Source organism: Xenia sp. Carnegie-2017, unplaced genomic scaffold (genome assembly GCF_021976095.1).
Source record: "Xenia sp. Carnegie-2017 unplaced genomic scaffold, XeniaSp_v1 HiC_scaffold_13, whole genome shotgun sequence".
NCBI lineage: Eukaryota > Metazoa > Cnidaria > Anthozoa > Malacalcyonacea > Xeniidae > Xenia > Xenia sp. Carnegie-2017.
In genome coordinates this window covers 4,360,102-4,374,621 of record NW_025813436.1, presented here as the reverse complement: position 1 = coordinate 4,374,621, position 14,520 = coordinate 4,360,102, and the positions used below count along the sequence as shown (strand labels likewise).

Here is a 14,520-nt window from a genome sequence, read left to right as displayed (position 1 = left end):
AGGTAAAACAATCTGTTGAAGTATCTGGACTCTGGAGTATTCGTTTTAAAAAAAAAAGTTGACCTTAGGAATTTACACATGGAAGTTTGTCATGAAAACAACGCATGTACAGTTTTTTAAAGCAATAACCAGACAAACAAACGAAACGAATTTATATTGTGGCTTGGTTATCGCGGCAGACATCAAAGCTCGTTTATTGCCAGAAAATGCGCATTTAAACTTCTTTATGTATTTCAAATTGAATGTCTGCATGAGGGGGCGTTCGTATTTTTTGAAATTTCTTTCTTTCATCTTTTATCGTTATCTAGAACGTTGTGAATCGAAGAAATTATTTTCTTCTTCAATATGCACGAAATAGAACATTCTTGCAAATTTCTGGCAGGTGATAAGTCTTTGAAAGCTACTTCTTGATTAAACATCATTTAAAAATTGATCTCGTTTTGAAAAACGAGAAAAGGAAAAGCAATACCGAATTTTAAAGGCGATTTCTCTTAAAGAACTAGAAAGACTCTTATCAGTTGCGTATTTTGCAACAGATAGAAAGCACAAAAATTCCTTATGCTTTTTATTTATACATTATAAATGTAATTTTTGACATATAATGATCGCAATATCTTTAAATAATTAATCATGTTTAAGGCCTGTTCACATGATCCGATTTTTTCGGATCCTAAAAGACAGACCGTATGAACACATATTTAAGTGAGCTTTGACACGTGTACGACAATGGTAGACGTTTATGTGCACAATACTAATGAATAAAGCGCTTTTTGTTTTGGGAAAACATATTTTAAAAAGACTTCGCGAGACATACCCGTGAAAACTTCATAAGTTTTCAGATTCTTAAAGCTCAATCAAGACACAAATATTAGGATAACTAAATGACAACATTGAAACGTTTGTATACAGTTCTTTTTACCCGTTATGAAACGTCTAGGTTTCTAGACGTTTAGAGGCTACAGCCAACGCTCTTTTGTAAAATGTCATTGAGCTCGTGCAGTGCAGTGTATCATTCAATCATCTTCCGATTGGGTTCGGCTCACACAGAAACACTCAATCTCAATTATCAAATTTAAAAGTATTCTCGAGTAAATATGGAAAAAGCCGTGCCTTTTGTTTCTGTTGAGTTATTTTCGTTTAAAAGACAATTAAGAGCATGAAAATCATAAAATATTCCTTGCATGGATTGCGACTATGACGACTATCATGTGTCTAAAATAAACGCTAATCGCTCGATTTTACAACAATTAAAGTACGTTAATCAAAATTAAGATTGTATGCCAAAACACATCTCTACACATTGGAGTGAATACTTTTTGTCAACTGAGCAATTAACTTGAACTTGTTCTTCATTGCAACACAAGTAGCTACGCTTAACACGCCTGAATGATTGATTCCTTGCCCTTGAGATTCAAAAAAGCCAAAGTCATTTCATCATTTTATCGACTATTTGAGATAACTTGTGATACTGGAACGTAACCTGATAAAATTATTCAATTAATTAGCTAGCTATGATCAATACTGGACAATACAATACACATGATAGCAAAGAAAGGAGAATGCTAATGTTATATGTAAATTTAGATTATATAGACAAAAAATTATAGCACAAATACTGTACTTGGTAAGTAAATTGTAATTTGGAAATTGGAATTCGTATAAACTAGCTGGAATTTTCAAGTGTCCAGGCGGATTAGGGCAGAGATTGTTGATCGTTTTTGCCATAGCATTTACAAGCAGCAAACTTTAACTATAAGTAGCTATAACTCCATTTTGTTATCCAAGAAATACTTCCCTTTTTTCTGAAAAAAAACGCACTTCGCTGGAATCATTAACGAATGAATAAACCTGGGCGATCTAGAACTTTTTCATCGTGTATTTTAGCTTTATATAGCGAGCTGATACAACAAACCGTTTTACCAACTGCAGCACTCGGTTTTAGTACAAAAATCGCATTCTTTTTATAAAAACTTGAACTATTAGTCCATTAGTTATGACAATACGAATACAGAGCTTCGCCGTTGACGTTCATCGACGAAATTTGAATTTAGTATGGAGTAAAGAATCCGTATTATTGCGCTGGCTTTACTTCATGTATTGTAAAATAACAGTCAGTCAAAAAAGGTTAAACACACGTACTAGCTGTACTCTTCATTCAATAATACATATAATTTAGCATGAACCTCAGGAGGTTTCATTAAATGAATTAAATTGATATTTTTTACGTGAGACATGTTGGAGATCTGATGCAAAAGAATATTTTATCATTGTTATTGTGGACTCCAACCGGCGTGGGCGAATTTTATCGTTTGGTACATCCCAAAAAGATTGATTAAAAATCGAGAATACTGGCCGTAAATCAATTAAGCTTTAGCACTAAAGGGGTTTCTTGCGATTTGAACCTGAAACTTATACCATTTGGCGTTAACGTCATGCTGAAACTCTCTAATATGTGTTTGCTCGTCAACAAATATCAAATTGTGTGCAGACATGAATGGCTTTAGAATCTAACATACGCTGCATTCAATTCATCTCGTACAATTTCCGCGTCAGGGAAAATTCTATAAAAGATCACTATTTTGACTGTGCATATTTCTGTATGAGCTTTTTCATGCCAAAATGTTTGCAATAACAAACAATGATGCTTTACAGTTTTCGTGGTGTTACAACAAACAAAAAATATAATGGACAAAACAGAAGTCAGTAATCATTTATTAAACAACACAAAAGTAAAAGAGTGCCTTAACGTGTGCTGTTTAGATCATCAGCTTACGCAAGCAGCACACGTGAACTGCAAGTTGTGCACACTTAGTATTTGACACGTACAAAGACTTTCTTAATTATCTTGGCTCGATTTCAGCTTTAATCATTGTTAAGTGGATACGCGGCTTCTTTTTTCAAATTTACCACTTCACATAATAGTCAATTTAAAACGATTAACTGGAGTGTTAGGAATGCAGGTGTAAAAAAGAAACATTTTTGTAAATCTAAGAGAGCTGAATAATAGTCAATCTCGCCTATTTTTAAGAGCAAGTAAAACAAAGACAATAGATAAATGTTTTGATATCATCGAATATTTCCTATAGGCTTGCGTTCTACAGACGATTCCGACGAGCAAAACGACTTAAAACGATTATTTGAAAAATACGCAATTTCAAGTATATCAAAGGTTGGCGAATTCTTTCTAACTTAAGTATTTTTCGTTCTTTCTTGCGTGTATAGCACCCTGAATTTGCGAACTGGGGGGAGGATTTTACTTGATATTTGCATAAACGGAGAATTTGGGAAGGAAAAATATAGACACAGTTTTCTCTAGCTTCAATACATTTTGAATCACGCTTAAAGTTTCAAATTTTCAAACGTCACGCCTTTTATCAACATTGGTCGGTACTTGTAAGATAAAGTCGATTTCTGAGATTGTAATCGAGACCTAAAGAAAGCCAAGATTCATAGCTCTTCAAATGTTCAATGAACGAAAAAAAGGAACAAGTATTTCTAAAAGAATGCATATTGTGATTCATTAGTTGTTTGCTCAGAAGTGAACTCGCTAAAATATAATAAGATACTCAGCAAAGAGGAATATAGAACGGAAGAAAATAAAGCTTTGGAACTTATTTAATAAACTCAATTCGATGACGTTAAATGTAAATTTTTCTTGTTCAAACATGACACGTTTACACTTTGGATGCCACAACTTTTTCCTGTGAAAACATTCCAAACAAATTGACAATTAGTCAATTAGCACTTATTTCATTTTCAAGCGTCTTCCGTTATCATTAAATCACTCCACCCACTACCTAATGAATAATATGATCTGCAACTATACATAACCGCACAAATGTTTGTTCAATTTACATTGGGGTGCTAGCGTCTTGAAGCAAAGAGCACAAGCAGAAAACTAGCAAAGTATCAACTTTTGGACTGCATGTGCTAAGGTAAGAAGAAAACTCTTAATCTTGAAACAGCTTATGTAATGCCTTTTTCTTCTGATTAGCTACTACCAGTTATTTCAAATTTTTTTTCGATTGCACAAACGATTTTTGGCTGAAAGCTGCATTACTTATGTATTATCTTGCTGAATTCATCGTTATGTGTAACAAATATTTGCACCTGAGAAAACAGTACATCGGTTATGGAAAACAGACGATTTCTTTTTGAACTTTTCTTTCCATCATCTATTACTTGGTTATGTAACTTATAGGCAAAACTTACAAAGTTAATCTAAAGGCCAGGCGGCACATATATTTTCAACATCTGACATTTTGTCTCAGATAAAACTCTTTCCATTTATTTTAAGCTAATTGTGATTGGCTTATTCCAGGTGAATTAGACTGAATTCAAATTTACGTGAATAAAATACCTCTTTTTCCAAGCTATTATCTAAAGCAGGAACCGCTATTTCTGAAAAAACAACCACTTTTATATGCAAAATATTCATTCACAAGAACATATAGAAAAGCTGGAAATCCGAGAAATGATATTCGCTTTATCTTCCATGCCCAATTTCTAGATCAATGTAATTCAGTTGTCTTTGAAAGTACTTTTTAGCAACATTGATCCCATGTTATCATTAATGGGTTTAAAGTGCTGGTCAGTTAAATTGAAATTGAAATTTAATTCATACCGCAAAAAGCTATCTCCTGTTTTTAAGAAAGAAACAGTATTTTCAAAAAAAACAACGACTTTTAAAGCATAATAGCTAGCTATTCGAAAGAACACATCAAGAAGCAAGAAAAAGTTTTAAGCAACTGGTATTGGTCGTTAACACTGACGCAGACCAGATATTCAATTGATTCTAGCAAATAATAATCTATGACGTATGATGGAGATGATTGCTTCAAATTTGATGTTGGTATAATACAAAAGGCAGTCAATGCCTCTCTCGCTAAACTGCATTCTAACTTTTCAAAGTTAACAGCAATACCATAGACTCGGAAAATGGCACAAAATTATGCCTTGCGCATGCAATTTCACAAATTCTAACTTACGACGACGCTGCCTAATCGACTTTTAAATCAGGCGTTCATTATAGAGTAACAAGCAAAAAACCAGCAGTTGTGGTGATGAATTTCTAAATTACACTCCTTTGTATTCTTAGTTTTTAATCCTTTAGACAACTTTTCATGTCATCATATGCATAATGAAGCAACCAACAGGCTTTTCTTAGTATTTGCTGCCAATTCACAAGAAACCAATTGATTCTTCTGAGAAAGCAATGAAGCATAAACAATTATTTCAATTGACTATGCAGCAATCACAATGGCTTTGTGTTAATATATTTAAATTTTGTGTTAATTTTTGTTTTGTTATTACAATTCGTATCAGATACAACTCACAAAAGACGCTAAGCACAACAGAAGAACGACTTTTCTATTTGACAAAAAGAATTGTGAATTGTGTAAAAATTGTTTAAACACATTGATTACAATCTGTCTGCTTAGTCATGCACAACAGTAGAACATTCCGGTGATGTTTTCAACTGATATAATGTTATTGAGGTTTTTGCGCTTTGAGCTATCGTAAATCTCTATATGGCAATCCGTAAATGGCATCACTATACATACTATAGCATGTACTTTCTGCGGCCGTTCGAATATCCTAAGCATGTATCTGTTTAGTTTGTAGATTGTTAATTAGCTAATTGCGACAGCTTCAAAAGTGCAAATGCATTTTCATACACATCAAAAAGCAAAACCATTCGAAAAGTAGAAAGTTCATACAAAAGATGAACTATATACAAAGTAGCTCAACCTCAAACAACGTCAAATGACAAACCTTGGCATCAGAAGTGCGTTACATAAATTTCAACAAGGTGGCCTGTCTGATTTATATTGTACAACTGGTGCTGTCTCTCTCAAATATATTTTACTACTACCAACAGAATACATGAAATTTAAATGAGAGCTGAGACCCCCCGCCCGAGCCCCAATTGAATACAATAAGCGTTACATTGACGTCATTGAACGACCTTGTGCATGCATTACGTCACACATAAAGACAAATTATCATAAGAATATAGAAGTTTGCTACCATGTTTTGCACACGTGCTTATCACATAAATACGGGTGTAAAGTTGTACATGTTAGAGTAGATTGTACAAGTTGATTTTCCTGATGTCTTGACAGTCATTAATTAAGCGTGCAGACGATGTATTCGTCAGAGCAACGAAGAGCTAGGAGAAAGATTACGTTGAGGACTTTCAGTAAAAATAAATAGACTGCATGACTTAATACTAGGATCAGCAGCCATGTACATTTTGAATTATTGTCTGAATTTCTTTAGAATTTAAATGAATTTAGTGTCTGCAAACACCGAAATACATGCAGGATGGCAGTTAAAAGAACATTAAATTCGTAAACTTTGTAAATTTAATCCATTTACCCATTCGACTGTATTTTATTTAAAGTCACGACAGTTGGCGTTAAAACTGAAATTATAATAGCTGATGCGTTCAAATGTAGCAAAGTGAAGGGGCAGCCTAATAGTGGCATAGCGAGGTTATTCCTTGAGGTTATTGTCAAACAACGATCAGATTTTTTTCTTAAACATCTTCACAATTGATTAAGCAACTATTATACTTACCTAGATTTACCAATTTAGCGAAAAATATGCTGCACAGACGATTATTGCGATTTAGTCGCCACGTTATAATATCTGCCGTTATCATTTCCATATTGCTCGCTTGAAATTTTGTCTTCTTCTGAAATTAATTCTCTCACAAATAACTTTTCAAATTCATAATTGCTGTTTGAAGACGAGTTTAAGCTATATGTACATAATTTCCCAGGGATTTCGAGCGATTGAAGATAACAAAATAAAACGTTCATCCTCAACAATTGTCAGCCGCCTTATTGTCGTTTTTCTCAACAATACCTTAACTTTATTACACCCCAGGATTTTACGTATATTTGTTTGGCAATTGAATGTTGTTGCCTACGTCATAGGCCCATACAGGTAACATTCGTTTGAGCTGCCACATAAATTACACTGCTTTATTCAAATTAGTTCCCTTCCTTAATTTCAAGCGCAAATGTATAATTCGACAGCTTTGAAGTGTTCTCTCATATAGTTTGTTCGTATTTTCTGTCTCAATGTTCCTTCTACCAAAAATTACAAAAATTTTATTGAAGATGATACCGGAACAGAGTTGGAATCGCTCCTTTAGCTCGAATAAAGGAGTATAATTTATGCGACAGCTAACAGTATAATCAACATATTCAAATTAACATATTTCGATGCTTTGTTTACGTTTTTTTGTTTTCCAATTTCGCAGAAAATTGCAAATCGAGAGTCAATTTTTGTTTTCATTACAAAAACTTCCACTTCTAATTTAAACTTTCGATTCCTCCCGAAAACAGATGGCTCTATGATACACGCATTCTAAAGCCTTTCGCTCCATAGATTTGCGTCAAAGAGTGACGTGTCCATATCACATTCGTTCGCTGCGTGGGTTGTTATTGTCTTTCAAACTTTTTTTGGTTAAGATTAAACATTAGAAGAGTAAAACTTTAATTTTCTCATATATTATTACAGATGAATTGGGCTGTCGTCTGTTTATTTTACATTTTGGTGTCATGTAAGTATTTACAGCATTTCCTTTACTTAAATATTTTGAGTCCACACTTAATGGACATTCCTCTTAAGGTAACGAAATCGGTGGAAAAAACGTAAAGTGGGAAAAGAAATTTGATCTTGTTGAATCATGGGAAGTTGGAAACTTGATAAGTAAGCAGTTGTTTTATTTTCTGAGCTGATAAGAATGAAGTTGAAATAAAATATTACAGCGACGATGACTAATCGTTGAAAATGGTTTTCATCATCACTATATTCTTTTTTTTCTCACGTTTAAAAGTATTCATTATTAATATTTCGCTATGTTCGTCGTAACCTGAAACCTTCTTTTGCACTTCTTTACTGATCTAGAAGTCCATTTTGAAAATTGTAATAGGACAACTGAGAGGCTGTAAAAGCCATTAATATTTGCCTTTGAGGTTATAATTTTCTCTCTAGAAAAAAATGCAAAAGACCAAACAAAACTTGAATCAAACGTAGGCGAGTTTGCCGCATTACGCGAACAGCCCGTGAAAGAGATACGTGTAAAAAGAGACGCTTACGGTTCAAGTGGTTCAGGTATGCTGTTTTTTATAGGTCATAGCATAGTTTTGAGTGCATGCAATTACGGATAAACATGAACGAGTGAGTTTTTCAAATGATTATAAATGTAGATAAAAATTCATGGTTGACGTCTGGACAACTATAGACATTCAGCATATTAAATTGAGAAATTTTAAACGTATACAAGATAGATTCAGGAGCAAAATTAGAAATTTTAGTGTGTGGGGGGTGTTTTATATATCTTGCTCTTCTTGACTGAATTTTTTTGTTGGCGATTATAATTTTATAAGAAACCAGCAGGGCAAAGCTGAATATATAAAAATTGAAAAACCTGCAGAAGCTTTGATAGAAATAGGAAGACGTCCAATTGCTCATCTGACAGTAAAATTTTTACAAATACTAACCATTTCCAGAGCGAGAATAGTGTTACAGAGAAGCACTTTTAAATTGGCTCGTGCACAAAAATGAAATAACTAAAGAGTAATTGGAACACATGGGGTTAAATTATAACCTATGTTGTTTAAGCCAACAAGTTTCAGGAAATTTGGCTTATGCGTACGCGAAAGAGAATTTTAAGTTTTTCGTTTTTAAATGTCATTTTTTATAATCCTTTATTAACTATGCAAAAATGTGAGCATAAATTAGTTCAAATATGAATAGTTGATGAAAGTTTCAAGAAACGGCAATGTAAAAGAAAAAACGAAAAATAATCCGCTATTTGAATGTTAAGCGTTCGCTTCAATTTTCCTAAAACTTTGTTAGCGTGAACAACATCTGCCTTATTTTAACCCTGTGCTTTCTAATTTCTCTTTAGCTTCGTCATTATTGTACGCAAGCTATTTCAAAAGTACTTCTCGGTAGCAATATTTTCACTCTAAAAAGAGTTTAGTATTTGTAACCATTTTACAGTCAAATGAGCCATTGGAAGTCCAATTACCTTTTCCATCAAAGCTTTTTGAGATCTTGCAAGCTGATCACCTTTAGGGACGTATTCCTATTTGTTCAGTTTTTTATACAACCTGTGTATTTTCTATAAAAAGATTGCGTCAAAAAAGTGACAGGTAGAAAATAGTAGAAATTTTAAATAAATAGTTTTTTTCTAGTTAGAAAAAAGTTTAGTCAGTTGAACAAAGTCTTGTCGCATTAAGATCATTTCTTTAACATGATTGAAAGAGAAATAGAGTTTTTATAAACACTTCACATCATCTAGGTTCTACCTTTAGGTAGAACTTCGCAGAAATGAAACGAATTAGATGCATCTATTTTAAATATACAATAAGTGCTCCAAATTTCAATCTGATTGAAAAAATCTTTTTGCTTTCCTAACATCATGCAGATGACAATATCTGTACAAGACGCATAGATCTGGGTTTTGTACTGGATGGCTCTGGTAGCATTGGATCTAACAACTTTCAAAAATACTCCAATTCGTAAAAGACATTCTTGATCACTTCATGATTTCTGCTTCCGAAACACGTTTCTCCGTGATATCGTATGCCTCATCACCGACGCTATACATCACATTCTCTCAAACGTTTGCCACCAAACAAGCCCGTGATTCGGCCATCAACGCTATATCGTATCCCGGTGGGGGAACCGCTACAGGCGCCGCTTTAAACTTAGCTTACAACAGAATGTTCCAAACAAGTAACGGTGCTCGGAGTACTGCAGGTATTTACTTTCTGACGAAGCTCGTCAATTTTCTATGAACTGAAATAGTCAAGGCAAGATCTGAAGTTCGTTGGAAATGCATAGATAATCAAACAATTTTAAAAGGAATCCTAACATTATCATTTCAATTATTGATATTTTCATACAGTCTCAACAAAAGACTAAAAGATTCAAAACCAGAAAATAATTTCTATGCCCAATTTTTTTAACTTTTCCTTTGTCATTCCAGATGTTACTAAAGTACTGATAGTACTGACAGACGGATATAGTGGCGACAGTGTTACGCAACCAGCACAAAGACTAAAGAATGACGGAGTCATCGTATACTCCATTGGAGTGGGAGCTGGGGTTTCAAACACTGAACTTAATGAGATTGCATCACTTCCATCAAATGAGCACGTGTTTTTGTTGAACAATTTTCAAGCGCTCGACTCGTTCGCAAGTCGCATGTCCTCCACAACTTGCAAAGGTAGATGTTAGATCAACTATAGTAAAATGTGATTGCGTGATTTATTTAACTGTTATTTAGCATGATGTGTGTTATTTCACAATTTCAATATTGTTTGGGTAAGTTCCGACATCAACACAAAGAAAATATTTCAGATTTTTTAGTGATATAGCACATAAGATATTGAGTGCATGGAATTTAACATTTTTCCCTTTATTTATACAGTAAATTTTACATACTCAATTAAAAAGCGGCGATGGGGAACCTGTAATACGTCATATCAACAAGACGTTTAGCTGTAAAACAGCGTACAATGTTTGGCAATTTTATGTTATAGTTAATTTTACAATTGCCTCTAATTTTCTAAACATGTGAAAATTCTGTTTTCCAGCAAACTCATATCATCTTATGTGTGGATCAAGTAATATAACGTTAGTAATTGGTGCACACTCATTGGCGAATCTGGACATGAATAATGCACACCTCCTTGACACAAGCTGCAAGGCAAGCCACAATAAAACCCATTTGTTCATCTCTACGATACAAAATCAATGTGGGACAATCTATACTCAGACCCAACAAGAGATAATTTATTCCAACACATTGACCATACGAAGAAAATCCAGTGGCTCGGTCATCACCAGAGAAAAAGAGATCAGAATTCACTTCCACTGTACTTACAGCCGTACGGTCAATATAAGCGGTGTTACTTTCGAACCACCGGATCCTGTGCTTGAAATCACACAAAGTAAGAATGAAGTAATCAGAAGAGTAAACAAAATAGACAAAGTTATTGAGTGCAATTCTTCAGAGAATTATTTTAATGTAGCTTTTTGGTTGTGTATTAGGTTAAACATGACTGTTCCCTCTGCATGTTCATTTACGCATTTTAAAGTATAATAACACAACATAAAATTACATTTCACCAAACAGCAAACATTACATATGCCAATATTTTCAATGTCCAAAATCCGTACTACGAAGTCATCTTTGCAAATTAGACAAAACCAAAAAAGGCATTGTTATGCATGCAAGCGTGCGTGCAGGGGTAAGACCACCCAAATATTTAAAAATGAAAATTATTTATTTATTTAGAAAGTCAGTTTTAGTTGCTATTTTGCTGAATAGAAGCAAAAGTATTTGCATAGCACGAGTAAAAATTTAAAAAATAGTCAAAGATTAAATTTTTAACATCAAAGTTTAACAGTCAACAAAACTTTACAACAAGAACATTGAAGTCTAATCACTATACACATTACAGTGGATCAACCAATTGCAAAATTTCATCTTCAAACTCTTTCAGGAAAAATCTCTTACAGAATCATGGAATTCACTTTATTCACAATAAATCACATTATTTAGCTAGAATCAGACAAACTACGATTGCGTAAAATTTAACAAAACTGTTATTAGTCCTGTTTAAGAAGAAAAAGTGAAGAATTTAAAGAAATAGAATCAAGTCACTCCTAATAAATATTTTTCCAAAGAACATAACAGCATGAGTTAAAGCGAGTCAATATCTTAACAAAAACTTTCTTTTACAGAAAGTACTGGTAACTTTACGATCGAACTTGGTTCCTTTGCAAACTCTCAATTTTATCCGTCAACCAGTGAAAATTATCCCTCTTTCAAGAGCTTTGATGATTACATCAACATACAGTACAAAGTGTTGACAGCCAACCCTGACATTGTTATTCGAGCTAAGTCATGTCATGCTACACCAACAAACCAAGCTTTCGCTACACCTCAGTATCCAATTATCGCCGAATAGTGAGTACTCTTATGCAAACGTAGACATAAATTTCGTCCATAATCGTATGTTGTTTTAAACGTTTTATTCAGTAATTGTCTTATATACTTTAACTATTAAAACACTTCTTTAAATAAATTTCAAACTTTTTTATTTTCCATAGCATTATCTTTAAAGCGAATGATTCTCGCTGTTGTCGAGTTGTAAAGAGACTTGCCACGATAAAAAAATAACTCTCTATAGTTTACTGCTAAATCTGAGAAACAACTGATCCATACTCTTGAACCAGTTGATAGTAATTATGTGATTAATCTTTGTGTTTTCAGTTGCGACAAAGACTCGACAATCACTCATGTCACATCGGGATTGCAGCAAACTCATCAATACCGCATGCAAGTCTTCCGATTTCTGGTTGATCATACATTAGTCTACATTCATTGTACACTAAAATTGTGTAGTAGAAGTATACAGAACTCAGTGTGTACACGAAGTACCACGTGTCCTGCCAGAAGACGTCGTGACGTTGCCTCCCCAGATGCCACAGATCAAGATTATATGGTTTCTCTTGGTCCATTTACACTAAAACAAACATCAAGCAACAATACTAACGGGAACAATACAAACACACCGAGAAACGATACAAATGTGAACACGGACATATCAAGAAACAAAATTAAAGAGGGCAATAATGACACATCAAGAAACGTTACAATTGTGAACAATAAGGACATAAGAAACAATACAAATGTGATTAATAAGGACACGCCAGGAAACGATAAAAATGAGAACAAAAACGACACATCAAGAAGCAATACAAATGGGGATAAAGACATATCAAAAAACGTTACAGAAGTAAACAATAATGACGATAATGAAGGTGAAAAGAAAGACGAGACCGACCTAAGAAATTCAGGTTAGTTCCTAGTCAAGAAAACGGGTAACGAATCGTGTTAGAGTTAAGTCAACAAAGCATACTAAAAATACTTGCTCAAATTTTAATCGAGGCTGTTTGGCCTTGGGGCACATAAAATAATAAAAGATTTCGCAAGTTAATACAAATTCTAGTCACTAGAAATTAAATTTTAACGCCTCATAACGTTCTATGTTCTTTCGAACTATTTTATAGGTCAATGCAAAGCATCCAGTTCAAAAACGATGATTTTGTTCTTGATGGTTGGTATGGGGCTGTCTACCTACCATGTGTTGTTTACATGATGATATCATACGTATCTATCTCATACTGCTATGAGTAAGAGGTATTCTTTTACTGACACGGGAAATGATTGTAAAAGAAGTCGAACTTTTTCAACTGCACAAAACAATTTCACATCTATGAGTAGTATTCATACACATGCACAGTTGCAGATTCGGCGTTAGTTAAACTATAAATTACAAAAGCTCAATATCTGGTAGGATATAGTTCTTTGCAAATTCTTAACCAATTAGCAGGTACAATTAATATATTTTGCCGAAACGCAGAAAATCAATTGATTCTTTACTCACTTGCATGCAAAATCTTTTACAAACAGATATGTCCAATGAACATTTTACATAAACACTATAATTCCTAATAGCTGTTTAAAATGTCAATGTTTGAGTACATATAATAAACTCAAACCAGACCTTAAACCACATGTAAAATACTATACTGATATTAAACAACTGATAGGTTACAACGTTCGGATTGGATGATAACAAAGCACCCACTTTTTACCATTAACTTCTATGCACATGTAAAACACTTAATTTCCCATATATTTGCACCATATGCCTGCAACACTACACTTCTCTGCACATTTTCTTTAGTTTTAGTATTTATATATTTATGACAAACTGGCATCTATGAAAGTACATTAATTAAAACATTTATAAAATCATATGTCTTTCGCGTGTTTCCATTTGAAATATTTGGAAGTAAAAACTGAGATAAACATTGACAAAATTCACGTAAATTGCCAATATACAAGACAACTACACTTTTTGCCGACAATTCTATGAATCTATCGTCCTAAAATAAAAACAAACCCTCTTATTCAATACATACAAAGTACCAGCAATACAGTTGATAATATAGTTCCAATGTTATCGGTGCCTTGTGCAAATGCTTCATGCTGGTTGCTTGTAGTCCTGATTCCGTAAAAAATCACGTTGTTGATAAAAGGACCAAGAAAAAAGTTACCTTTAACATAATATATTCACTGCAGCATTTGAAATAGGCGTTTATAAGGTGTTCATTTTGTAACTTCTTGCACTGTGGTGAGTCTTATACAAGAAACAGGAAGATTATGAAAAGCTGGAAAACAATGCGTTTGCTATATCCCACAAAATGTACCGCTGAAATCTCGTTGTCTCTGTCAAGTGAAAGAAATTGTTGATACAAAGAAGTGCACGAAAATGCTGTCAGACAACTCTTTGCCACATTCTTAACCTCAAATACGACCGCATTCGCTTGTGTTTCCGTCAGGCGACTGTTCGCAACCCGCTCACATTTCTGTAATAAACTTTAGACAAAGGGATCCTAAAGAAAAAGCATTCA

At 33.7% G+C, this 14,520-nt stretch overlaps 1 protein-coding gene and 1 long non-coding RNA gene across 2 annotated transcripts; one reads left to right on the top strand and one right to left on the bottom strand.

The window, feature by feature from the left end:
• Positions 1–473: 473 nt before the first annotated feature.
• On the bottom strand, positions 474–6,894 carry LOC124449191. Its single transcript, XR_006949357.1, has 2 exons — positions 6,583–6,894; positions 474–1,480 (listed from the first exon to the last, which is right to left on the bottom strand). It is a non-coding gene; the product is annotated as an uncharacterized LOC124449191 (long non-coding RNA).
• Positions 3,839–13,863, top strand: LOC124449016 (CUB and zona pellucida-like domain-containing protein 1). Its single transcript, XM_046999962.1, has 10 exons — positions 3,839–3,935; positions 7,534–7,576; positions 7,645–7,725; positions 8,011–8,130; positions 9,452–9,786; positions 10,016–10,255; positions 10,626–10,982; positions 11,779–12,004; positions 12,311–12,897; positions 13,111–13,863. The coding sequence occupies exons 5-10, from the start codon at positions 9,570–9,572 to the stop codon at positions 13,197–13,199; spliced, it is 1,716 nt and encodes a 571-aa protein (XP_046855918.1). The 5' UTR covers positions 3,839–3,935; positions 7,534–7,576; positions 7,645–7,725; positions 8,011–8,130; positions 9,452–9,569; the 3' UTR covers positions 13,200–13,863.
• The last annotated feature ends 657 nt before the right edge of the window (positions 13,864–14,520 follow it).